At 42.9% G+C, this 25,832-nt stretch overlaps 1 protein-coding gene across 1 annotated transcript in view; it reads right to left on the reverse strand.

Annotated features, from left to right (window-relative positions):
* Window positions 1-25,832, reverse strand: part of LOC126153376 (uncharacterized) — a 91,696-nt gene that overhangs the window by 23,189 nt on the left and 42,675 nt on the right. Inside the window, exons 4-6 of the mRNA XM_049916067.1 lie at window positions 24,559-24,686; window positions 18,356-18,520; window positions 11,632-11,890 (exon numbers count right to left, since the gene is read on the reverse strand). Of these exons, the coding sequence (XP_049772024.1) occupies window positions 11,632-11,890; window positions 18,356-18,520; window positions 24,559-24,686 (552 nt within the window). The remainder of the gene's footprint in view (window positions 1-11,631; window positions 11,891-18,355; window positions 18,521-24,558; window positions 24,687-25,832) is intronic.

A 25,832-nucleotide genomic window follows, 5' to 3' on the forward strand; every position in this document is an offset into this window, starting at 1 on the left:
CGAATTAAAGTTACAGTTGGAAACATGTGCTCTCTCCCAATGTTGTCCCACTTGGTGTATGGGAACCTTCTTCTTTTATCTGTTAGATAAAATGAATAGAGTGAATGTTAGTGTGTGTGTGTGTGTGTGTGTGTGTGTGTGTGTGTGTGTGTGTGTGTGTGGCTTAATGATGATAGAAATGTGCAGGCGGTAGTCATTGTCAATTCATGGCACATGTTAGCCGGATGTTTAAATAAGTTTACTTAGATATTATACTATTTGTATCACGCCAGCATTCCGTGATAAGTGAGAGGGAATATTTGAGATGGTAATGTTTATTGAATAAATGTGATTGTGTTATTATATAAATATATTACAGTGACTTCTCCCAGCCACACCATATTCCCTTATCATTTCACAGAATATTTGGTATGCGTATTTCAGTTAATCACCTGTCTATGTCCCACTCATGGGCATATTTCATTTAATAAACTCTGTAAGGTGGTATTAAAACTTCATTATAATAATATTCTAATTCTAACTTGATCAAAACCACCGAATAAAACTTTAGTTTGAGTATTGATGCTTGTTGCTGCAAATGGCCGCCGGCGTCTTCTATGGTACAGGTGCCAGTTATAAAATTGAGGATGCCTGCCGAGGGTGCGGAAAGCAAGTATCATGCACTGCTCGCGTTGGTCGAGATCCAATGACTGCTAGCAGAACATGGAATCGGTGCGTTCAGGAGGGTAATACGGAACGCCGTGCTGGATCCCAACGGCCTCGTATCACTAGCAGTCGAGATGCCCGGCATCTTATCCACATGGCTGTAATGGATCGTGCAGCCACGTCTCAATCCCTGAGTTCACAGATGGGGACGTTTGCAAGACAAGAACCATCTGCACGAACAGTTCGACGACGTTTGCAGCAGCATGGACTATCAGCTCGGAGACCATGGCTGCGGCTACCTTTGACGCTGCATCACAGACAGGAACGCCTGCGATGGTGTACTCAACGACGAACCTGGGTGCACGAATGGCAAAACGTCATTTTTTCGGATGAATCCAGGTTCTGTTTACAGTATCATGATGGTCGCATCCGTGTTTGGCGACATCGCGGTGAACGCTCATTGGAAGCGTGTATTCGTCATCGCCATACTTGCGTATCACCTGGCGTGAAGGTATAGGGTCTAATTGGTTACACGTCTCGGTCACCTCTTGTTCGCATTGACGGCACTTTGAACAGTGGACGTTACATTTCAGATGTGTTACGACCCGTGGCTCTACCCTTCATTCGATCCCTGCGAAACCCTACATTTCAGCAGGATAATGCACTACCATATGTTGCAGGTCCTGCACGGGCCTTTCAGGATTTTATGTTCGACTGCTGCCCTGGCCAGCACATTCTTCAGATCTCTCACCAACTGAAAACGTCCGGTCAATGGTGGCCGAGCAATTGGCTCGTCACAATACGCCAGTCACTACTCTTGATGAACTGTGGTATGGTGTTGAAGCTGCATGGGCAGCTGTACCTGTACACGCCATCCAAGCTCTGTTTGACTCAATGCCCAGGCGTAACAAGGCCGTTATTACGACCAGAGGTGGTTGTTCTGGGTACTGATTTCTCAGGATCTGTGCACCCAAATTGTGTGAAAATGTAATCACATGTCAGTTCTAGTATAATATATTTGTCCAATGAATACCCGTTTATCATTTGCATTTCTTCTCGGTATAGCAATTTTAATGGCCAGTAGTGTAATTCGCTAATTTCGTCCCCCTCTGGATTTTCAAATTACGTCTGTTAGTCTCTACCGCACTGGGATGCCGTGGCAGCTCTGCTGTAAGGGACCCCAGACACAATGTACGAGACGCTATGGTGCTTCCTGTACCTGCCGTCTACCCGAGTGTGGCAGCACTAAGAGCAGAGCTCCTGCTTTCTGCCGTCTCTCGTACCTAGTATTCTTCGAATTACATGTGTCCGCTTTGGATAGTTTTGGCACCAAATCTTTGCCGACCTGTGTGGCCGAGCGGTTCTAGGCGCTTCAGTCTGGAACCGCGCGACCACTACGGTCGCAGGTTCCAATTCTTCCTCGGGCATGGATGTGTGTGATGTCCTTAGGTTAGGTAGGTGTAAGTAGTTCTAAGTTCTAGGGGACTGATGACCTCAGATATTAAGTCCCATAGTGCTCAGAGCCATTTGAACCATTTGAACCAAATCTTTAATCAGGTCTTTTATCTGCGAGATTCAGAGCAGACCAGCAATCTGGGACACCTCTCCTAAGGTCTGTCCACATTACGAGCTGAAAAGTGTACGGAATCATGAACGTTATAAATGAAGCCCAGTTCGAAGAGTATGCCTCTCCACATTACAATCACATCAAACTACTATACACTTAGAGCCAAAGAAACTGGCACACCTGCCTAGTATCGTGTAGGGCCCCCGCGGGCAGGCAGAACTGCCGCAACACGACGCGACATGGACTCGTCTAATGTCTGAAATAGTGCTGGAGAGAAACGACATCACGAATCCTGCAGGGCTGTCCATAAATTCGTAAGCTTACGAGGGGGTGGAGATCTCTTCTGAACAGCACGTTACAAGGCATCCCAGATATGCTCAGTTATGTTCATATCTGAGGAGTTTGGTGGTCAACGGAAATGTTTACTCAGAATAGTGTTCCTGGAGCAACTCTGTAGCTTTTCTCGAATTGTGGGGTGTCGCATTGTCCTTCTGGAATTGCCCAAGTCCGTCGGACGCCATCCGATGTTGCTTCCTTCACACATATGTGTACATTATGTTATATGATTACAGCTTTTTACTGTGCTGCGAGTAACAGAGGTAGCTTGAAAATGCCGAAGGGGGCGAAATTATCTAACAGCTAAACCATGAAATAAAGTGATAATCTCAAGAATAAAAAAAAGAGCCTACGCAGGATAATAACTTCCCTCAAGAAATTCACGGCAGCTGTAGAACAACGTATACAAAAGACTACGAGAATGAGAAAAGGTAAATTAACACACAGCAGCAACATGTGAAGCGGAAACTTATCTCTGTAATCACCTGTAGCTTTGTAACCAAAAACCAATTATACGCATGTTACAAGGAATGTTTCATCTTAACTTGTCTATACTATTACTAAAGTATTTACTATTCCTCCTTTTCTTGTATACAAACCATAAAAACAACTATAATAATATCTGTAGATCATGAGCCAAAGTAACAGATGAAAGTCACTCATTATAGCTTTCCATTCAATATGTAATTCATCGTATTATACGTTTGCTCAAAAATGGTTCAAATGGCTCTAAGCACTATGGGACTTAACATCTGAGGTCATCAGTCCCCTAGACTTAGAACTACTTAAACCTAACTAAGCTAAGGATATCACACACATCCATGCCCGAGGCAGGATTCGAACCTCCGACCGTAGCAGTCACGCGGTTCCGGACTGAAGCACCTAGAAACGCTCGGCCACAGCGGCCGGCAGTTTGCTCTAATTGTAGGTTCAGTCACAATTATTTTGTTTTTATTTAGAACTAGTAAGGCGAGGAAACCAGCTCCAACGGCCAAAACTAAATAAAAATGTATTTAAAATACAGTGATGCTTCTGTTCTAACACCTACCAAAATCATTCGCATACAACCGCTGATTGAAGATAAACAAATACAGCGAGTATAGAAGTAGAAGACGCTTATGTAAGAATACCGTGCAACAGGCAGACTCACAAAAGTCGTAAACGAAGTGTGCGCGGTGATTACAACAAAGTCACTGGTTCAAAATGGCTCTGAGCACTATGGGACTTAACTTCTAAGGTCATCAGTTCCCTAGAACTTAGAACTACTTAAACCTAACTAACCTAAGGACATCACACACATCCATGCCCGAGACAGGATTCGAACCTGCGACCGTAGCGGTCGCACGGTTCCAGACTGTAGTGCCTAGAACCGCTCGGCCACCACGGCCGGCCAATAACGTCAATATGCTTTGGTCGCCATGGTTGTTGTAACCAATAACCCATGGGAGCACTATGGGATACCGACAGAAAATGTATGCCACAATCCGCAGCCATTTTAAGACGGTGTGTAGGACGTGGACATTGAAAGTTGATTAGCTGGAAATCAATGCGAAGTGTGCTACGCGCACTTTGAAGAATACGCTACAGACGGACGTGATAGAAATACGTTAGTGTTGCGTACGTAGTGCTCTGCACATTGCCCAATCATCTGCCTTCTTATGACAGCCCAGTATATTATGGGCTCTTCAAGGAATTTATTATTTCTACAGCTTCATACATGTCTACTCTGCAAATCACACTGAAGTGCCTGGCACATGGCTCATCGAACCACCTTCCCACTAATTCTCTATCATTTCACAGTCGAACACCACGCGGAAAAAAATTAACACCTATGTTTTTCCGTGCGAGGTCTGATTTCCCATGTCTTATTATGATGATTGTTTCCCCCTATGTACGTCGGCGTCAGCAAAATATTTTATCAGTCGGAGGATAAAGTTGGTGACTGAAATTACGTGAGTAGATCCCGCTGCAACGTAAGACGCCTTTCTTCTAATGATGTCCACCCCAAACCCTGTTTCATGCCCGTGACACTCTCTACCCTATTTCTCGATAATGTAAAACGTCCTACTCTTCTTTGAACTTTCTCGATGCACTTCCTTTTAGCACTCATGTGGATGACCTCACATTTTTCGTTATTTAGAGTCAATTGCCAATTTTTGCACCATACAGATATCTTATTTAAATCGTTTTGCAGTTAGTTTCGATCTTCTGATGACTTTACTAGATGATAAACGACAGCATCATCTGCAAACAATCTAAGGCGGCTGCCCACATTGTCTCATGAATCTTTTATGTGGATAAGAACAGCAGAGGGTCTATAACACTACCTTGGGGAACGTCAGGAACCACTTCTGTTTCACTCGATGACTTTTCGTCAGTTATTACGAACTGTGAACTCTCTGACAGGAAATCTCGAATCCAGTCCCATTAGTGAGACTAATTCCATACGAACACCTTTTGATTACAAGTCGCTTGTGAGGTACGGTGTCCATAGCATTCTAGAAATCTAGAAATACGAAATCAGATTGAAATCACCTGTGAAGGCACTCAGAATTTCGTGTTGCCTATGTGTCAACAGATTGTTCTCTTCGAGGTAAATCATAATGTTCTAACACAAATATGATCCAAAATCCTGCTGTATATCGAAGTTAATGAATGATATGGGCCAGTAATTTATTGGATTACTCCTATTGCCTTTCTTGAATACTAGTGTGACCTGTGCAACTTTCCAGTCTTTGGGTACGGATCTTTCGTCGAACGAGCGGTTGTATATTAATGCTAAGTACAGAGTTATTGCATTAGCGTACTCTGCCAGGAACCTCGTATACAATCTGGACGGAAGACGCTTTTATTAAGCGATTTAAACTGGCTCACTATTCCGAGGATACCTACTTTTAAGTTATTCATGTTGGCAGCTGTTCTTGAGTCAAATTCTCAAATATTTGATTCGTTTGCTCTGATGAAGGAATTTCAGAAGACTGTGTTTGGTAACACCGCTTTATCAGCACTGTATCATTTTCGGTTATTTGGATTATCAATCCCATTCGAGTCCACCCATTAAGGAAATTTCTTTGAAGTTACTATCGAGATACAGGCGAAAGCTTATTTACTGACGTAAACGCAGATAAATGCACGAATTTCTCAATCGAGGAAACAGACCAGATCGCGCTCACTGTGTCGCCGTCGCCCTCCCCTGGGAACAGCGCAGATTTCGCACAGAGCGCCAGCTGCCGCTTGTGACGTCACGGCCGCCTCCTGCCGCTGCGTGCGCCTTTGAGAGCTTCCCCTCTCAGGCGCCTCAACAGGTTTTCCCCCGCGGCGTCGGTTGTTAGCTGCCCCTCTCCGCCGTCCCCCTTCACCACAAGATTGAAAATTCTGCGGGCGGCGGTCGTTCCAGCCGAACTTTTCCCACTGCAGCTACTGACCCGACTCCAACTAAGCCATTCTTCGGAGACACGGCCAAACTCTCGAACGCACCTTTTTCTCTCATTTTTGCTAGCATGAAGTCACGCACCCCGGACCAAAGTACTGGAACTGGTGGGATTTCAGGCAATACTTGCGACTTAAAGATATTTTCTCAACAAGTCGGTGATCGTTTCATGTGGCGCACAGAGACATCGAAATACACTCCCAGAAAAAAAGGTACTCCATTATAACAGTTTAAGTTTTATATAATATAAGTAATATAAAACCCAGCAGATTTCTCCACTAGTAAGTTATGCAGTAGCGCGCGCTTCACTTTTCTTTCATGAAACAATGTGTTCTAGATATAACTGTGAAGACTTTCACAAGTTTCGTCATGTTTCTAAAATCTTGTTAGGCTTCTTATTGTGCCGTCTTCAACGTATCATCTCAGTTTTTCCTCGGTCAGACATTTTGAAAATTAAAATGAAATGAAAATACCCCAAGAAGTACGCTCCTACAATAGTCTGTGGACATTGGTAAGAAGAGCTGAAGTTAACATGGCACGATAACCTTAAAAGTTTTGACTCAGGTGATCAGTGTGTATCTGGATTCTCTGAGCCAATAAAAATACTGCAGTCTGTTGCTTCTTAGATTGCTTTTAAGTAGGTGGGATATATATATATATATATATAATAAGGAGTTTAGCCACATCAGCCTTAGAGCATCAGGGAGCACAATCTGAACAATGAAATTTATACAGGCAAACTCACATAATAACTTCATGACTAAACCCCACACACATAACTAACAATCAGTGTGCTAGTTTGCACTTTAATTATGATACATTGTAAACACTAGTGAGGTATAAAGGTTGGGATAGCTTTTCAAAACATACTGTTGGGAGCAACGATAGATATATGAGGTAGGAGACCTATTACAGAGGTTTCCACTATCACATACCTGCTCTTAAATGAAATTTTTTTATGCTATCTCAGAAAATGGAGGACTAAGTAGATGATGTGATAATTGGAGAAAAATTTTATGCAATATTGAAAGACTCGAACCGAATCAATGCACTGGAAAAAGATGCCATTCCATTAAGCTGTTAAGAGCCTTGCTAGTGCCAACAATACCAGAACTGTTTCACAAAGTATATACAATATGTGAGTCAGGTCAAACATCCTCAGACTTGAAGATGACTGAAGATTTAAAATATAAAAGAAGAGTGTCTGAAAGTGAGAGCATTACCAAGTTGTCAGTTTAATAAATTATGCTTAAAAAACTGTTACACAAATTCTTTATATAGGAATGGAATGGCTGGGGTATCCCACCTACAGGAGATCAGGTTGAGTCCCAGAGAACTACAGCAACATGAGAGACAATACTGACCATACAACTTATCTTAGAAGACAGAAGGAGAAAAGAAAACTCTGCATTTATTGCAGTTGTAGATTTAGGAAAGCTTTTCACAATATTCTTCAAAATTCTGAAGTTATCCATGATAAAATGCAAGGAGTGTAAGTTTCTCTAAAACTTTTACAAACACCAGACTGCAGTTATAAGATTCAAAAGATGAAAAAGGCAGGCTGTAATCCAGAAGTGAGTGAGGCAGCATTGTAGCCTATCCCTCATCTTATTCCTCTGTACATAGGCAAGCAGCAAAGGAAATAAAAGGGCAATTTGGAAAAGGAAATAAGATCACTGAGAAGAAAAAAAAAACATTAAGGTGTGTCAATGACATTAAAGTTTTGCTGGAGATGGGTAAAGGACTTGGTAGCGAAAACGAATGGAATTGACAGTGCCTTGACAAATTGTTATACAATGAAAAGCAACAAAAGTAAAACAAGGCAATGCAGTGTTTTCGAATTAAATCAGGAGATTGGATCAGGACATGAGACGCTTTAAGTAGCAGAGGAGAGGAGTTTTGCTATTTTGGCAGCAAAATCATTGATGATGCCAAAAGTAAAGATGCATATTGCAACAGCAAGGCAAGCTTTCTTTAAAAAAATGGTAGATAGTATTTGTTAGGAACATAACTTATTTGGAACTAGAATGTGGACAAAGAACAATAAGGGCAAGGAGAGAGTAAAAGTTTTTGAAATGTGGTGCTACAGAAGAATGCACACAGGAAGGCAGAGGGAATAATTAATGAAGAGGTACTGAATCAGTGAGGGTAGAGAGAGCTGGACTGAATGAAGGGATAGGTTCACAGGACTTGTGAGGCATTAAGGAATTGTTCAATAGATGAATGAAAAAAGTGGGAGGAGGAATTTTAGAGGGGTTAAAAGCTTGAAGTCAGCAAGCGAGCTGACAGGCTTATTGGAGCAGAAGCTGTGCAGATGTGGAGAGAACTGCACAGGTTCAGCACTAGAGGTAGTGTCAGCCAAACAATTGCTTAAGTTGGTACGTATAATCCATGAGACTGGAAATATACCAACAGATTTTCAGAAAAATACTACCCTCACAATCCCAAAGACAGAATGTGCAAGAACTGTCACACATCAGCTACATAGTTCATGATTCCAAGTTACTGAGAAGAGTACGTTATACAGATAAATGGAAAAGAAAGCTGAGGATCTATCAGATGAGAAGTAGTTCAGATTTTGGAAAGGTAAAGGCACCAGGGAAGCGGTTCCAACACTGCAATTGGTAATGGATGCAAGCTTAAGAAAATGTAAGACACTTACAGGATTTGTCCATTTAGAAAAAGCATTCAACAATTGAAAATAGTACAAAATATTCGAATCTCTCAGAAAAATAAGTGTAAGCTACAGGGAAAGATGTAATATGTGGAAGTACCACAAGTTACTATACGAATGAAAGACCAAGAATGAACTGCTCAGATTGAAATTGGTGTAAGGCATGGATGAAGTCTTCTTCCCTTATTGTTCAGTCTTTACACCAAAGATGACATGTTTGAAATAAAATAAAGTTTTTGCATTGTATTACAATTCAGGGTGAAAGGATGTCAGCTAAGATTTGCTGATGCCACTGCTATCCTCAGTAAAATTTAGGAATATTTACAGGATCTGTTGAATGGAATAGCAATCCAATGAGCGCAAAATTTGGGTTGAGTGTAAATTAAGGAACAACAAAAGTGATGAGTAGTGGAATTGATATTTGTGAGAAACTTAACATCATAATTTGTGATCATGAAGTAGATGAAGTTAAGGAACTCTGCTATGTAGCCAGGAAAATAACACATGATGGATGAGGCAAGGTGGATATAAAAAGCATGCAAGCACAACTGAAGTGGGCATTCCTGGCCAAAAAATTCTACTAGTATTAAATGTATGCCTCAGTTTGAGAAAGAAATTTCTGAGAATGAACGTCTGGAGCACAGCATAATACTAAAATGAATCATAGATGTTGCAAAAACAAGATAGAAGAGTATCAAAGTGTTCAAGATATGGTGCTAGGAGAGATGTAGACAGTTTTGCTTGTTAGTTAGTTTCATGTACCTTGAATCATGATCAGTGATGTAGAATGGGTCATTTTACATTGGCATTGCAAATTAATTTGCAAGTATTGTTACATGCAGAAATATAAAAGGCTTCCTGGTTTTTTATCATTATCATTATTATTATCATTATCATTATATTACTATTATTATTATTGTTATTATTAAATATACGAGTGTGAGTTAGCAATTTCTAGCCACAATCTGTTGTGCATTGCAATAACATATTCTTCTATGGAATAGGAGGATTGTCAAGGGGACACTATTTCAGTTTGTTTTCAAATTTTACATTGGTGTCTGTTAGACATTTTATATTATTGGGCAAATTACCAAACATTTTAGTTGCGACATTGTGCACCCCATTCTGTGATAAAGAGAACCTTAATGTGCACTAATGAATGTCATTTTTCCTTCTGGTACTGTAATTATGTCCATCAATGTTCCTTTTGAACTACAGTAGACTATTCAAAAAAATTCCATGAGGGAATAAATATACTGTGAAGCAGTAGTCAGAATGCCCAACTCCTTAAACAGATGTCTGAAATATGATCATGAGTGAGCACTACAGACCATTCTTACAGCTCGTTTTTGAGCAATGAAGACTTTCTTTCTTAAAATGAGTTACCCCACAACATTATTCCGTATGACATTACTGAATGAAAATATGCAAAATAATTGAATTTACTGACTTTTGGTCCCCAAGATTTGCAATGATTCTAACTGCAAATGTGGCTGAACTTAGTTGTTCTAGGGGTTCAAAAATGTGCTTATTCCAGTTTAAATTTTCATCATCATGGAAACCTAACAGTTCTAAAATTTCCAACCTATGCATTATTTTCTTACCATGTATTACATAATTATATAATTGGTGTAGTACCTCTAGATGTGCAGAAATTGGTATGTTTTGTCTTTTCACAATTTGGGATGAGTCCATTCACAGAAGATGAGTCAATGATACTTTTAAGAACCTTGGTTACAATTTCTTCTTTTGCTGTATGTATGCTTGGACTGATTACAACATTTGTGTCATCTGAAAAAGGAAGATCATTAGCATATATGAGGACAATGGTGGGCCAAGGAGTGGGGCTTGGGTAACCCAATACATAATTTCTCCCCAGTCAGAAAAACGTCTCCAGACTACACGTGTTGATTTACTAAGTAAACTTTTCTATATAATTTTGGTTAAATATGACATAATCCATTGGTTGACTTGATCGGAAATACCATAAAACTTCGGTTTATCTAGAAAAATATTGTGATTTACACAGTCAAATGCCTTAGATAGGTTACAGAAAACACCAACCGGCACTATTCTGTTATTTTATGCTTGTAAAATTTGGTGAGTGAAAATGTTAGCGGCATTCTCAGCAGAGCAACTCTTCTGAAATCCAAACTGTGGTTTGTTGAGAACAATACTGTTGCTCATGTGAGATACTGTTCTAGAATACATCACCATCTCAAACATTTTGAATAATGTTGTCAGCAGTGATACAGGTCAGTAGTTATTGACATCTCACCTTTCTTAAAGAGTTTTTTTTACAATGGCATGTTTCAGTCTCTTGGGAAAAATGTCTTGACTTGGTGATACATTACATATTTCAGATAGGAGACGGCTTATTGCATGGGAACAAATCTTTCAGTACTGTTCTAGGAACAAAATCAAACCCACTGTTTATGAGGGAATGATAACACAAGAAAATTAAGGATTCTCCACAGAAGTGGTAAGGAAAGAAATAGGTGAAACAGCAACAAGAAGAAGGTGCAGGACGATAGGACATATTGTAAGACATCTCAGAATATTTGTATTGGTTCTAGAGCGAACTGGTAAAAACTTTAGAGAAGGGCAGTGATAGGAATATGCCAACCAACTAATTAAGGACGTTGTTTGCCAGTGCTACTCTCAAAGGGGAAGGTTAGTACAGGAGATTTAGTACTGGCAGGTTCCATCAAACAAGCCAAATGTAAAATGAATAAATATTCTCTAGAATTAAGACCACAATAAAACCATCACGAGCTGACGGCCTCAGTCATTCATTAGTAACGATTATTGGATATTACCAGAATGTACAGCAGGAAATGTATCTGCACAGTCTGTGGTTTCTTGTCAGCACTTGCATGGTGTAGCACAGTGCGGCCATATCGCTACGCCAGTGCAGCAGGCTGCTGGACTAGCGATCTGACAGCTGCGTGTAGTTAGGTGTATATGGGGGAGGGTTACCTGCCGGAATGCGCCGGCGCGAATGCCGTGGTCGCTGAGCAGCATGAGCACGGTGGACTGCAGTGCACCCGTGTCCCTCAGCCAGCGCAGAAAGCTGCTGAGCTCGCTATCCGCCAGCTGCGGACCGTTGAGCCGATCGTGCGTCACGGACGTGCTCCACCCCAGTGCCCAGTAGCGCCAGCCAGCAGAGCCCATCGCTTCCACGAACTTGCGAACGTACGTCAGCAACACGGACACCTGCAGCCGCTCGCCAGCGCACCTGCAACAGGGCCGGGAAGTCTCGTCCACACAGCCTTTGTCTTTCTGTTTAGTCATCTTTGAACACTTCTATTTCTTAACGTTGACCTCTGCTTACCTTCTATTTTACAGTCAATTAGGGGATGCAAAAAGGTTCACCTAAAAATTACTGTCCAGTCACAATGTGATCACCGGTCAAAAGCTTGAATAACCACCTTTTGCAGTGCTGACCAGTACGAGAGTTGCAGGAAGAGAGTCAGTTAAGTTTGGAAGGTACTAAAAGAGAAGTGGAGCCATGCCGACTCCAGTGTCATGACCAGCTGCGCTAGGTTTCTCAGTTGATGATCCGTAGCGCGAACAGCCCAGTCGAGGTGGTATCATAGATTCTTGACTGAGTTTAAATCCGTGGAGTTTGGTTGTCAGGAGGGTGCAGTAAACTCACCGTGGTCATCTTGTAAGCATGCACGTGTACTGTGAGCTGTGTGAAATGTTGCATTGTCCTGCTGGTAGACGATATCGTGCTGAAGAAGAACAGACTGCATGTACATCTACATCTACATACATACTCCGCAATCCACCATGCGGTGCGTGGCGGAGGGTACCTCGTACCACAACTAGCATCTTCTCTCCGTTTTCCACTCCCAAACAGAACGAGGGAAAAATGACTGCCTATATGCCACTGTACGAGCCCTAATCTCTCTTATCTTTGTGGTCTTTCCGCGAAATGTAAGCTGGCGGCAGTAAAATTGTACTGCAGTCAGCCTCAAATGCTGGTTCTCTAAATTTCCTAAGCAGCGATTCACGAAAAGAACGCCTCCTTTCCTCTAGAGACTCCCACCCGAGTTCCTGAAGCATTTCCGTAACACTCGCGTAGTGATCAAACCTACCAGTAACAAATCTAGCAGCGCGCCTCTGAATTGCTTCTATGTCCTCCCTCAATCCGACCTGATAGGGACCCCAAACGCTCGAGCAGTACTCAAGAATAGGTCGCATTAGTGTTTTATAAGCGTTCTCCTTTACAGATGAACCATATCTTCCCAAAGTTCTGCCAATGAACCGAAGACGACTATCCGCCTTCCCCACAACTGCCATTACATGCTTGTCCCACTTCATATCGCTCTGCAATGTTACGCCCAAATATTTAATCGACGTGACTGTGTCAAGCGCTACACTACTAATGGAGTATTGAAACATTACGGGATTCTTTTTCCTATTCATCTGCATTCATTTACATTTATCTATATTTAGAGTTACCTGCCATTATTTACACCAATCACAAATTCTGTCCAAGTCATCCTGTATCCTCCTACAGTCACTCAACGACGACACCTTCCCATACACCACGGCATCATCAGCAAACAGCCGCACATTGCTATCCATCCTATCCAACAGATCATTTATGTAGATAGAAAACAACAGCGGACCTACCACACTTCCCTGGGGCACTCCAGATGATACCCTCACCTCCGATGAACACTCACCATCGAGGACAACGTACTGGGTTCTATTACCTAAGAAGTCTTCGAGCCACTTACATACTTGGGAACCAATCCCATATGCTCCTACCTTAGTTAGAAGTCTGCAGTGGGGCACCGAGTAAAACGCTTTGAGGTGGACATGGCCCCCAAGGATAGATGCATACTTGTGTTGATCAACCTTGGCTTCGAGAATGACGAGCTCACCCAGGGAATGGCCTCCATCCTGGATTGTTCCAACAATTGTTGCAGGGTGCTTGCTTTCAGACATTTCACGCAGTACAAGTCAGTGGCATCTCTCCGATGGAGCGTAAAACGTGATTCATCTGAATAAGCCAGCTGTCTCCACACAGCGGACGTCCTGTTGTGGTGTCGGTGTACAAACTCTAGCCTTCAAAGTTGATGAACAGCAGTCAGCTTGGGTGCATGAACCAGGCACTTACTGTAGAGGCTCATACACAGCAACATTCACTGAACGGTTGAGGAGACACTGTTGGTAGTCTCTTGGTTCACACGGGAGGTCAGTTGCTCAAGAGTTGGACGTCTATTCACTCACACACATCTCTGCAGCTGTTGTTTACCCCTGTCATCTATGGACCGTACTGCACAACAGTTGACTCGGTGCTGGATTTGGACAGCGCCATTTGGCCATGCATGGCACACCTTAACCTTGGCGTTGCTCGAATAGTTTACAGACTTAGTCTTTCGGAAATGCTTCCTCCCTTCTCCCGAAACCCAATGATCACTCCCTTTTGGGCGTCGGATAAATCGCTCTGTTTCTGCATTATGACAACGACTACACAGTTTTCCGGGTCCACCCAAAACACTTTATATGCCCTCCACTGCTAGTGCTGTTATCTGCCATCTGTGAGCGATTATTGCACATTGACATCGAACACAGGCGATGATCATAATAATGCGACTGGGCTATGTATATGTCAAGATATAAGCTTGAGAAAACATTGTAAGTAAATTTTTATATATGTACCAGTCGTGAGTTGGCATTTCATGTTGTCGCTGGAAGGGGTCAGCCTTGTACAATTAGCTTGCTCACCCCTCTTTCATTACCCAATGTATGTCAAGTCCATTGGGCGATAACACAGTGGGAGACGGCGTTTTAACTTCTCTATTTCAGCTGCTGATATTTAGCTCCAGCTATTGGACGTGATTTTCGCAGAGAATAAGGCAATGCATGAGAGATGAACGGATCTCGCATTGCAACATCGGTTTGCAGTGAATATCATCCTGACAGACTCACAAAACTCGAGACTAATTTGACTGTTTGGATGTTTGTTGTGTGTCAAGTAAAGGGCACATTGAAGATGTGGAATGTAAATGAAAAGTTTGACTCTAAAAGTAATAAATGCTATATCATTCTCTGGAGCTATTAATATTGCAACCATTTGAAAACTGGGTCGATGACTGTGAGTCAAACATTATACTACAAATTAGTTATTTACATGAACTCTTTTGTTAATCAGCTCAAGATAAACATAAAATTTTGCTATTACATCACTTCATATAATGACGTTAAAGTAATGCAAGTCTTGCTCGAGTAAAATCAAAAATCTAGGGAAATTTGGACAATTATTCAAGACATGAGCAAGCCTGCGAATCTGTTGCAGACATCACTAAGAATATCTGATCAATAAATATGACAGACCATTTCCCTTCATGTGGGGAGGTTACTACAACTTGTTTCAAATGAGAGAAGAGTTTTTTAAAGAGACGCTTCTCCAGATTTATTTTCCATGTATGTCTTACACAACATACATTAGATATTTAGCATAATTTCCAGCTTTGGTATTTGCTTTCAGTAGGACTTCCTTTGTGAGCAGATATCTCAGTTTTGTGCACATTAGCCAGTGCCAGGGCTGCGTTATTCTCCACAGCTATGTACTCCCCTTCACATAGTCGTTGCCATTGTTGTACGTTCACATTGTTCCTCACTTTAAGACAGCAGTGAGTCATTTCAGAGAATTACATAAAAAAGAGACATGTTGCGCTCGGGTGGAAATCAGCCTTTTAATAGAATGACTGATTGATGATCCAGTGCCCTCCATTTCTTCACAAATTTTGCTTTTTGCTTTTGTTTCAGTGGTAGTGGTGATGGTGCTGTTTCTAAAAATCTGTGGCGTGAATAAAGTGTAAGTCTAAGTGTAAGTCTGCCCAGTATGTGACATTCATTCTATTGTCTCTCCGCGACAACTACCTCCTGTTATTAGGTGCTGCAAAGCCGACGAGAGGATGTAGTTGGTGGATTGTCATTGGCTTGAGACATCAATTATTCAGACTTGCCGTTTGAATGAAGACTACGTGGACATGTTTTTTGTAGGATGAGACACTCCGTACAGGAACAAAATACTCAGCTAATCGTTCAAAATGAAATGAGTTGGCACATGAAGAAGCAAAGGCACATTGTCTCCATTTTTTTATGATTCCATCCCACCAAAACTGTCAGTGTTTGTTTTAGTTTCTGTACTACGAAACGATTTCGGCCTTAGGCTATTTTTAAGTACTGAAACAATAGGAAAGTTTGCAGGGTTGCGTTTATTTCGCAATAGAACAGCGTAAGCAGGTGATAGTAAATTATAAATAATATAAAGAGTACAGAACGTAAGCAACTGCAACATGCGTAATGGTAGACAAAAATGTTGTTCGTCTTTTTCCAACTTAGCGGATTTGCGCGCACAATCCGACAACTGACACTGTGCTCAGTATGGCTTGTGACTATCTATTGCAACATTACTCGCCTGACAACGACGGCGCATGCTGTGTATGATGTCGTCAATCTCATGTTGAAGCAACACCGCCAATTCTTCCCGCAGAGCTGCTCGCAAGTCTGCAATAGTGGTTGGTGGATGCTGGCGTGATGCAAGCCGTCACCATAATGCACCAAAGACGTGCTCTATCGGATTCAAATCGAAAGTGGGACCAGACCACGCCATGCATGCAGTATCTTCCGTTTCCAAGAAAACGTCAACCGCGCGTGCTCTATGAAGTCGAGCATTTTTGGCCATAAATACGAAGTCCGAGCCCACAGCACCTCTCAACAACTGCATGTGAGTCCCAAGATCTCGTCAGGGTATGGGACAACAGTTAAACCTTGTCCATTTACCCGTACAATTTCATGAATAGCGGTTCGAATGGTCAACATTATCCCTGCGCACACCATTAGGGACCCTCCTCTATATTGGTCTCTTTCCATAAAGTTGGGGTCCCTAAATCGTGTTCCACATTCCCTCTAGATGCGAATCCGTCGAGGTTCACTCGGCAGATCAAGTCGGGACTCATTTCTGAAAAGAATATCGGCCCACTGTTCGACCGTCCAGGAGGCACGCTGACGACTCCACTCCAGACATTCCCTTCTGCGAAGACGCGTCAGAGGTACACATGCAGCAAGACTCCGACAGTAAACACAGCCTTTGCCACGATACAGTACGTCAAGTGGATGCTGCGAGGCCAGATGCCAGTTGCCGTGCAGTACTTAGGCAGTACCGTTGTGCCCTTACAGCCAAGTAACAGTCTTTTCTTTCCGATGTCACACGTGGTCGGCCCTGCCCTGGTTTTTGGGATGCAGTTTCTGTCTGTATAGACTGTCGCCACATCCGAGAAACAACAGAACGATTGACGGTAAGCCATCGGCCACACGAGTTTACGACTGTCCTGCTTCCGTTCTTACTACGGCGCCCCAGCGCAGAGTGTCTCGTAGGCGTCTTGTCTGTGCCATACTGCACCTTCTGTGACTGTACACACGATTGTGGATGTGGGACTGTCCTACAAATACTTCGACGTTTCATGGGTGCCCTGATGTCATCGCTGGTGCGTGCGGTAGTCTGTTGACCAGAACGCTATGTTCCGTGCAGAACACGATAGTACGGACATCTGTTGACATTTGGTATGATTGTATGGTGACTTAGACACGGGACGGGGAAATAGCGGTTTGTTGTGTTAATTTTGGACATCAGTGTACATTTGTTGAAAGTGTCATCATCAATTCCTGCGATGAAAATATTTTGCCATATTAGCCTCTTAGCTGCACTGCATAAGAAACATATCTACAGCCTTGTACACATAGGTATTTCTTACAAATGTACAGCAGTACCATTAATATGGCAGCATATCAAGAGGCTAAAGTCACATATATTACTAAATCTCGCAATCGCATTCAGCGTACAAGCTATGACAGAGCAATTTTAATTAAAAATATAACATATTCAGTCAATGCTGTTGACATAATTTACGTACATGTGTAAGAGGCCAGTATGACATTTACCATTGCTGGTCTCCATGTTGATACAGTCATCGAATGTTCTTATAAACTTGCAAATAGCCTAAGACCAAAATTGTATTACAGTAGAGAAAGTAAATAGAAAATTGGCAGTTGCAGATGGAATGGAGTCACTCGAAAAATTCTTAGCAATGGTGGATCGTGAATCAAAGAGCATCATCGTCTTCATTTTTTCTCTTCAATTAATATTTTACAGACACACACACACACACACACACACACATACACACACACACACACACACACACACACAGACACACACACACACACACACGCACACGCTCGCACGCACGCAAGCACACACACACACACAGATGGAGAGGGGAAGGGGGAGAGGGAGGGGGCGAGAGGGGGGAGTGAGAGGAGGAGGGGGAGAGAGGCACACACGCACACACACAGAAATGGGGGGGGAAGGGGGAGAACGAGGGGAGAGAGGGGGAATGGAGACGAGGAGGGGAAGATAGGAGGGAGGGAGAGGGGGAGGGGGAGAGAGTGAGAGAGAGAGGGGAGGGGGAGAGGAGGAAGGAGAGAGAGTGGGAGGGAGAGAGAGTGGGAGGGAGAGAGAGTGGGAGGGAGAGAGAGGGGGGAGGGAGGGGGGAGGGACCAAATTACACGTTTATAACCCTAGAAGACACCAAAGATTTTTAGTTACACAGCCGCGACCCCAACACACTGGGAGTCCTACTGGGAATGGAAATGGTCCACAGGTAGAGTGTCTGACCTGCTCGTAGTCTCGGTGCCGGCGTGGCCCAATTCCTTGTCGACGGCGCGCATGTAGGGTCGAGGGTAGTAGTCCGTGGGAGGCTCAGAGAAGCCCGGCTTCTCGAAGTGGAACATGCCCAGGTACGGAGAGTCCTCGATGAACATCGTCCGGTGTCCTGCTGCGCTGCACGGAAAAAAGAGACACAGGTATTCGTGAACTGGGAACAAAGCATCAAGAGAGTGACCTATGGGACACGTGGTACATGGCCTAGCTTATAATTCATCGGTATTATCAAAATTGCTATTCATTGTACAATTACATCACACAGAACACAATAAAGTAGCTGTAGGACTGAACCTAAGTCCAAGCACAGTCGGTAACGCAAGCGGTGACCGTAACAGTAACAGCAGATGAGGCAGGCACGTTTGCAGCTCTGCACGTCAGCTCTAAGTCCGGTTTGAGAGGAGGGGGTTTGCGGGGAGGGGTATGTTTAACATGTCACGTCGTCTGCTCGGCAGCGCTGCCAACATTGTCGTCTCTGTCGTTTCAGGATTGCTATCTATCGATATAGCAACAACTAGTCTTGAAACCAGCGCGGCTTCTACGGTCGCAGGTTCGAATCCTGCCTCGGGTGTGGATGTGTGTGATGTCCTTATGTTAGTTAGGTTTAAGTAGTTCTAAGTTCTAGGGGACTGATGACCTCAGATGTTATGTCCCATAGTCCTTATAGCCATTCGAACCATTTTGAGTCTTGAAACTTCTTGGCAGATTAAAACTGTGTGCCAGACTGAGACTCGAACTCGGTACCTTTGCCATTCATGCGCATGTGCTCTATCGGCTGAGCCACCTAAGCACGACTTATGACCCGTTTTCACAGCTTTACTTCCGCCAGTACCTCGTCTGCTATCTTCCAAACTTCACAGAAGCTCTCCTGCGAAAGTTGCGGCACTTGCACTTACGCTAGGAAGTTTCATATCAGCATACGCTTCCCCGCAGAGTGAGAATTTCATTCGGGATACATCCTTCAGTCTGTGGCTAAGCCATGTCGCCGCAATACTTTCTTCCAGGAGTGCTTGCAAGTTTCGCAGAAGAGTTTCTGTGATGTTTGGAAGGCAGGAGACGAGGTACTGGCAGAAGTAAGGCTATGAGGCCGCGGCGTGAGTTGTGCATGGATGGCTCAGCCGCTAGAGCACTTGCCCGTGAAAGGCAAAGGTCCAATACATGGTTTTAATCCACCAGGAAGTTTCATATCATCATACACTCTGCTGCAGCGTGTAAATTTCATTCTGGAAACGTGTCGTAAGTTAATTACCGAGGCTTTCTTTGCTCTGCAGCACACTGGATATTTTAATAGTAATTTTCCACTAAGTAATCGATTTCGAAGCGTTTTCATGGCTTCATCGTGAGTCGCTTAGGCACAGTTATCGAAATGAAAAACAAACGCAAGTACGAGGGCAGTTCAATAAGTAATGCAACACATTTTTTTTTCTGAAACAGGGGTTGTTTTATTCAGTATTGAAATACACCAGGTTATTCCCCAATCTTTTAGCTACACAACACTATTTTTCAACGTAATCTCCATTCAATGCTACGGCCTTACGCCACCTTGAAATGAGGGCCTGTATGCCTGCACGGTACCATTCCACTGGTGGATGTCGGAGCCAACGTCGTACTGCATCAATAACTTCTTCATCATCCGCGTAGTGCCTCCCACGGATTGCGTCCTTCATTGGGCCAAACATATGGAAATCCGACGGTGCGAGATCGGGGCTGTAGGGTGCATGAGGAAGAACAGTCCACTGAAGTTTTGTGAGCTCCTCTCGGGTGCGAAGACTTGTGTGAGGTCTTGCGTTGTCATGAAGAAGGAGAAGTTCGTTCAGATTTTTGTGACTACGAACATGCTGAAGTCGTTTCTTCAATTTCTGAAGAGTAGCACAATACACTTCAGAGTTGATCGTTTGACCATGGGGAAGGACATCGAACAGAATAACCCCTTCAGCGTCCCAGAAGACTGTAACCATGACTTTACCGGCTGAGGGTATGGCTTTAACTTTTTCTTGGTAGGGGAGTGGGTGTGGCGCCATTCCATTGATTGCCGTTTTGTTTCAGGTTCGAAGTGATGAACCCATGTTTCATCGCCTGTAACAATCTTTGACAAGAAATTGTCACCCTCAGCCACATGAATAGCAAGCAATTCCGCACAGATGGTTCTCCTTTGCTCTTTATGGTGTTCGGTTAGACAACGAGGGACCCAGCGGGAACAAATCTTTGAATATCTCAACTGGTGAACGATTGTGACAGCACTACCAACAGAGATGTCAAGTTGAGCACTGAGTTGTTTGATGGTGATCCGTCGATCATCTCGAACGAGTGTGTTCGCACGCTCCGGCATTGCAGGAGTCACAGCTGTGCACGGCCGGCCCGCACGCGGGAGATCAGACAGTCTTGCTTGACCTTGCGGCGATGATGACACACGCTTTGCCCAACGACTCACCGTGCTTTTGTCCACTGCCAGATCACCGTAGACATTCTGCAAGCGCCTATGAATATCTGAGATGCCTTGGTTTTCCGCCAAAAGAAACTCGATCACTGCCCGTTGTTTGCAACGCCCATCCGTTACAGACGCCATTTTAACAGCTCCTTACAGCGCTGCCACCTGTCGGAAGTCAATGAAACTATACGAGACGAAGCGGGAATGTTTTAAAATATTCGACAAGAAATTTCCGGTTTTTTCAACCAAAATATGCCGAGAAAAAAAAATGTGTTGCATTACTTATTGAATTGCCCTCGTATATCTTGATTCTTTATCGTAACTTAAATTTACTAAGTCTTGTAACTGAAGTCCCTACAATCCACCGTCGTGGAAGCAGCATAACTGACCGTACCATATCTCTCTGGAGCCAAAATATCCAGGCAGTCATCAAATTTCTGGTGTCTTTCCACCTCCCACGAAGCCCTGCTGTGGGCTTAACGTCTGTTTAATGATTGTCAACCAGGTGTGCATATTTCTCCTTCGTTCCTGGGTCGGTAGTAGTAACATGGGCCTATCAAATAAGGCCCACTACTCGTAATTCTGAAAGTATGAGGGAGACCTGGAAGGTGTCAGCACTTAGTGAACACTCGACGGCGCTAGTGGCGCATTTCAGCTGTAATTCGTTTCGTTCCATTTTGTGTTGTTCCTTTTGAGTGCTAAGCTGGACTAGCTTCGGAGTGTGTGGCTTTCTGATACATCTGGAGTAATTTGTAGGTAATCATTATGTATTATATATGCCCTGGAAAGCTCGTTTATTCGTCTTTAAAAATGTGTAATTAAACTATTAGTGGTATGAAGGTACTGATAACCGAACGGGGGAAAGCAGGGGGGGGGGGTCTGATAAGTCCCGGGTGGGCCTTGTTTAATACATTTCTTGTAAGAAAAGAGTCATTAGTTTTCTTTACTGTGAATCAGATATTACTGTCCTCTCCGCTAATTAATTGACTCATGTGAGAGTTGGAACCTGTGAACACTTATTTGAGGGGGGGGGGGGGGTTATTACGAAAACTAGAGTTGACAATTTTAATTTAAGTTCGTAAAAGAGAAAAGAAGCTTTCTCGAAAGGACCATGGTTTAGGTATGCGGTTATGTATAACGTGCAGCAAGCAATATGTTAATGAAGAAAGTGTGAGTATATGTTTTTAAGATGTTGAACAGTTTAACTGGAATTTTCGTATTTCCTTTTTTCTTTTTTTTTTTGGTTACTTAATTTTTTCTCTCTGTAAATGTCTACTTGTAATTATATTTCTTTGTTACAATAATGTAATAACATTTAATCTGATAGTGTCTTATTTTCTACTTCTATAATAATTTAAGAGCATGGGCCTTGTTAAGAACACACATTCGGCCTTATTTAGGATACATAGTGTAAACAAAGCCCACTAAGCGACTAACGCTTCATTACTTACATTTAAATTAGTGAAGTTATTAAACTCTCCTTTTTTACCCTAACGGAGGAGTAAATTGAATTTCTAGTTCTGTAGATAGATTTCCCTAAATGTCCAAATCTTAACTGGCCTTAATTGAACGCCTCCCTTATAAAGAAATTACGCAGTCATTGCTTCGTTTTAAAACAACGTAACCAAAACAGCGGGAAAGAAGAAGATAATGTATAAATATTCATGCATGGAATAGGTGTTATAAAGGGGAAATGAGTTTAGGTTAGATTTTAAACTTGTTCTGTTACCCGTCAGACGTTTTACCCTCTAGTGTTGTGTATGGACATTACTATTTTCCTCAAATTGTGATGGATTATTTATGACGAATTTCATTAGCTTATACACATATTGTAAAGGTGCTGTTAACTTCTTCAAGTTGCGCCTCTATGATGATCGCAGGTGAACACCACATATTATTTTTATTGTTCGCTTTTGTAAAATTAATACTTTCTTTCTAAAAATTGCGTTACCGCAGAAAATTATGCCCCAAGACATTATAGAGTGGAAATATGCATAACATGTCAGGAGGCTGATTCATTTGTTTCCAAGACTAGCAGAAATAGGAGGAGCAAAAGTAGCTGAAGTTAACAGTCTGAGCAGCTCAGTGCCGGCCGCTGTGACCGAGCGGTTCTACGCGCTACAGTCCGGAACCGCGCTGTTGGCCGGGGTCGCAGGTTCGAATCCTGCCTCGTGCATGGATGTGTGTGATGTCCTTAGGTTAGTTAGGTTTAAGTAGTTCTAAGTGTAGGGGACTGATGACCTCAGATGTTAAGTCCCATAGTGCTTAGAGCCATTTGAACCATTTGAGCAGCTCAGTCACATACTTCTTCCACTTGGAGTTTCTATCAACATTTACACCCAAACATTTGTAGCATTTTACCACACTTACTGATTCCTGTTCATGCGCTACGTCAACCGATGGTGTGGCAGCCTGATGCGCAGAATTGAATACAGTGTTTCTCAAAACTAATGGAGAATTCATTTGCAGGGAAACACTTAAAACTTTATTGAAAATCTTCACTAACGGCCTCTTCCACTGTTTTATTTCTAATATGATTTATCACAACAGTAGTATCATCAGCAGAATGTACCAGTTGTGCTTGTTGAACGTTCGTTAAGGTGGGACGTTGATGAAAAACACTCATTATTTGAAAAATGCACCAAATCCACAGTTTTGGACATATGTCAATGAAATTTTGTACCACGCTTTACATGAAAGTAACACATTTACATATAAAATCCTTTGATTATATATAGTCAACTTTTTTAAAAAGAAATTTGAAGTTTTATTTTCAAAAAATAATGGATGTTCCCTTTTCTCAGAAAGTATTCAAGAGATTTCTACAAAAATTTGTCTGTTACATCTCTTTATATGTTGTAAGCTTCTCTCATGAGGTTTTTGGAATAAGTCTAATAGGAGAATTTTCATAATTTTTTAATTCCAAGCTTGCAATCAGAATTTCAAAATTGCTCTTGAGATATCGGTTTTTAGGTTTACAGAAATATGTGTACAAAATTTCATAATTCTAGCATTCATAGAAATTGAGGAAAAGGTATATAAACTATTAAAAACAAAGTTTTCAGGAATCGCAATTTAAAGTTCAACCTAACTTTTTCCCTTATGTCACTTCTTCAGAAGGCACCATATTTGTACTCTGGGTCGCCTTTCCCTTCAAGGCTTCCCCTTTGGTTTCTTCTTATCTGTCTTCTTTGCTTTACCAGGACTTCAATTGACTTTTCAGCTGCAGAGACGCGCTGTAAATCTATTTTTCTCAGGATGTCTTGAGTAAAATTTCCTATCTTGAATCCCATTCTTCTAATAGTTTCATCCTCCCGACGTTCACACCATTAAATACAATAGCTGCATCAAAAGTTGCAATTCTGATAACTGTAGCAGATGCAAACGTGTTTTTAGGGCATCGTTTCCATATGAGTGAATTTAGAGAATCGTTTATAAAATAAGAAACTGAGTAAAAGATGATCTATAAAACCAAAAAGATGTATCCCGCACACGTTTGGTTGAAAGTAATACACAGAACCGTTGTTCACTGAGCTGGAATTGAAGAGCTGCTTCAAAACTTGGGCGTGGCAGGGAGGCCGCGACACACTTTTAATTAATTTTCAGGCACTTCGGATGCGATTTCAACATCGAAACTTTGGGAACTTACTGTCCATGAGTTGAACTAACAAATAAAAAATAAAACGAACATTGACATTTTTGTTCAATTTCATCAACGTCCCCTACTTACCTGTAGTTGTACCAGACCCAGGGGCAGGGGTTGAAGGCCGCCTTGCCGTCCCAGCAGGAGTCTCGCAGCTCACGCTCCGTGTGGCCGCTGAGCACCGCCAGCATGTTGGGGAACGTGTTGTCGCCCACCTGCAACAGAGGCGACGCGCTCAGTCACTGCCAGCCACGGCCAGTGTGACGCGCAGCTGATTGTCATGAGTCTCAGTTCTCAGTCGCTGCTGATTCCTTGCCATCTGAACACAAACTACAGTACGACCACAGTATTCTGAGCAGGGTCTTGGCAGGGTGCAGTCACTGCACATTTTGGCTTGTAGCGGTCTTCACGGGAAGGTACGGTCGCAGGAAAACCGGGCTCCGGACGGCCAAATGGCCGTACGAAAGGGGCGGCGTATGGCTCTGCCGTATCGCACTGCGTCTGCGCCAGCAATTCTAGCAGCAATTGGCACCACAGTAACACAAAGCATGGTTACAAATCGGTTACTTCAAGAACAGCTCCGAGCCAGACGCCCTGTAGCGTGCATTTCACTGACACCAAACCACCGCCATTTGCGACTGGAGCGAGAGCTCGTTAGACGGCAAAGTGGAGGTTTGTTCATCTACATCTACATTTATACTCCGCAAGCCACCCAACGGTGTGTGGCGGAGGGCACTTTACGTGCCACTGTCATTATCTCCCTTTCCTGTTCCAGTCGCGTATGGTTCGCGCGAAGAACGACTGCCGGAAAGCCTCCACGCGCGCTCGAATCTCTCTAATTTTACATTTGTGATCTCCTCGGGAGATATAAGCAGGGGAAGCAATATATTCGATACCTCATCCAGAAACTCACCCTCTCGAAACCTGGACAGCAAGCTACACCGCGATGCAGAGCTTCTCTCTTGCAGAGTCTGCCACTAGAGTTTGCTAAACATCTCCGTAACGCTATCACGCTTACCAAATGACCCTGTGACGAAACGCGCCGCTCTTCTTTGGATCTTCTCTATCTCCTCCGTAAACCCGATCTGGTACGGATCCCAAACTGATGAGCAATACTCAAGTATAGGTCGAACGAGTGTTTTGTAAGCCACCTCCTTTGTTGATGGACTACATTTTCTAAGGACTCTCCCAATGAATCTCAACCTGGTACCCGCCTTACCAACAATTAATTTTATATAATCATTCCACTTCAAATCGTTCCGCACGCATACTCCCAGATATTTTACAGAAGTAACTGCTACCAGTGTTTGCCCCCCTATCATATAATCATACAATAAAGGATCCTTCTTTCTATGTATTCG

This window comes from Schistocerca cancellata, chromosome 2, assembly GCF_023864275.1.
Source record: "Schistocerca cancellata isolate TAMUIC-IGC-003103 chromosome 2, iqSchCanc2.1, whole genome shotgun sequence".
NCBI lineage: Eukaryota > Metazoa > Arthropoda > Insecta > Orthoptera > Acrididae > Schistocerca > Schistocerca cancellata.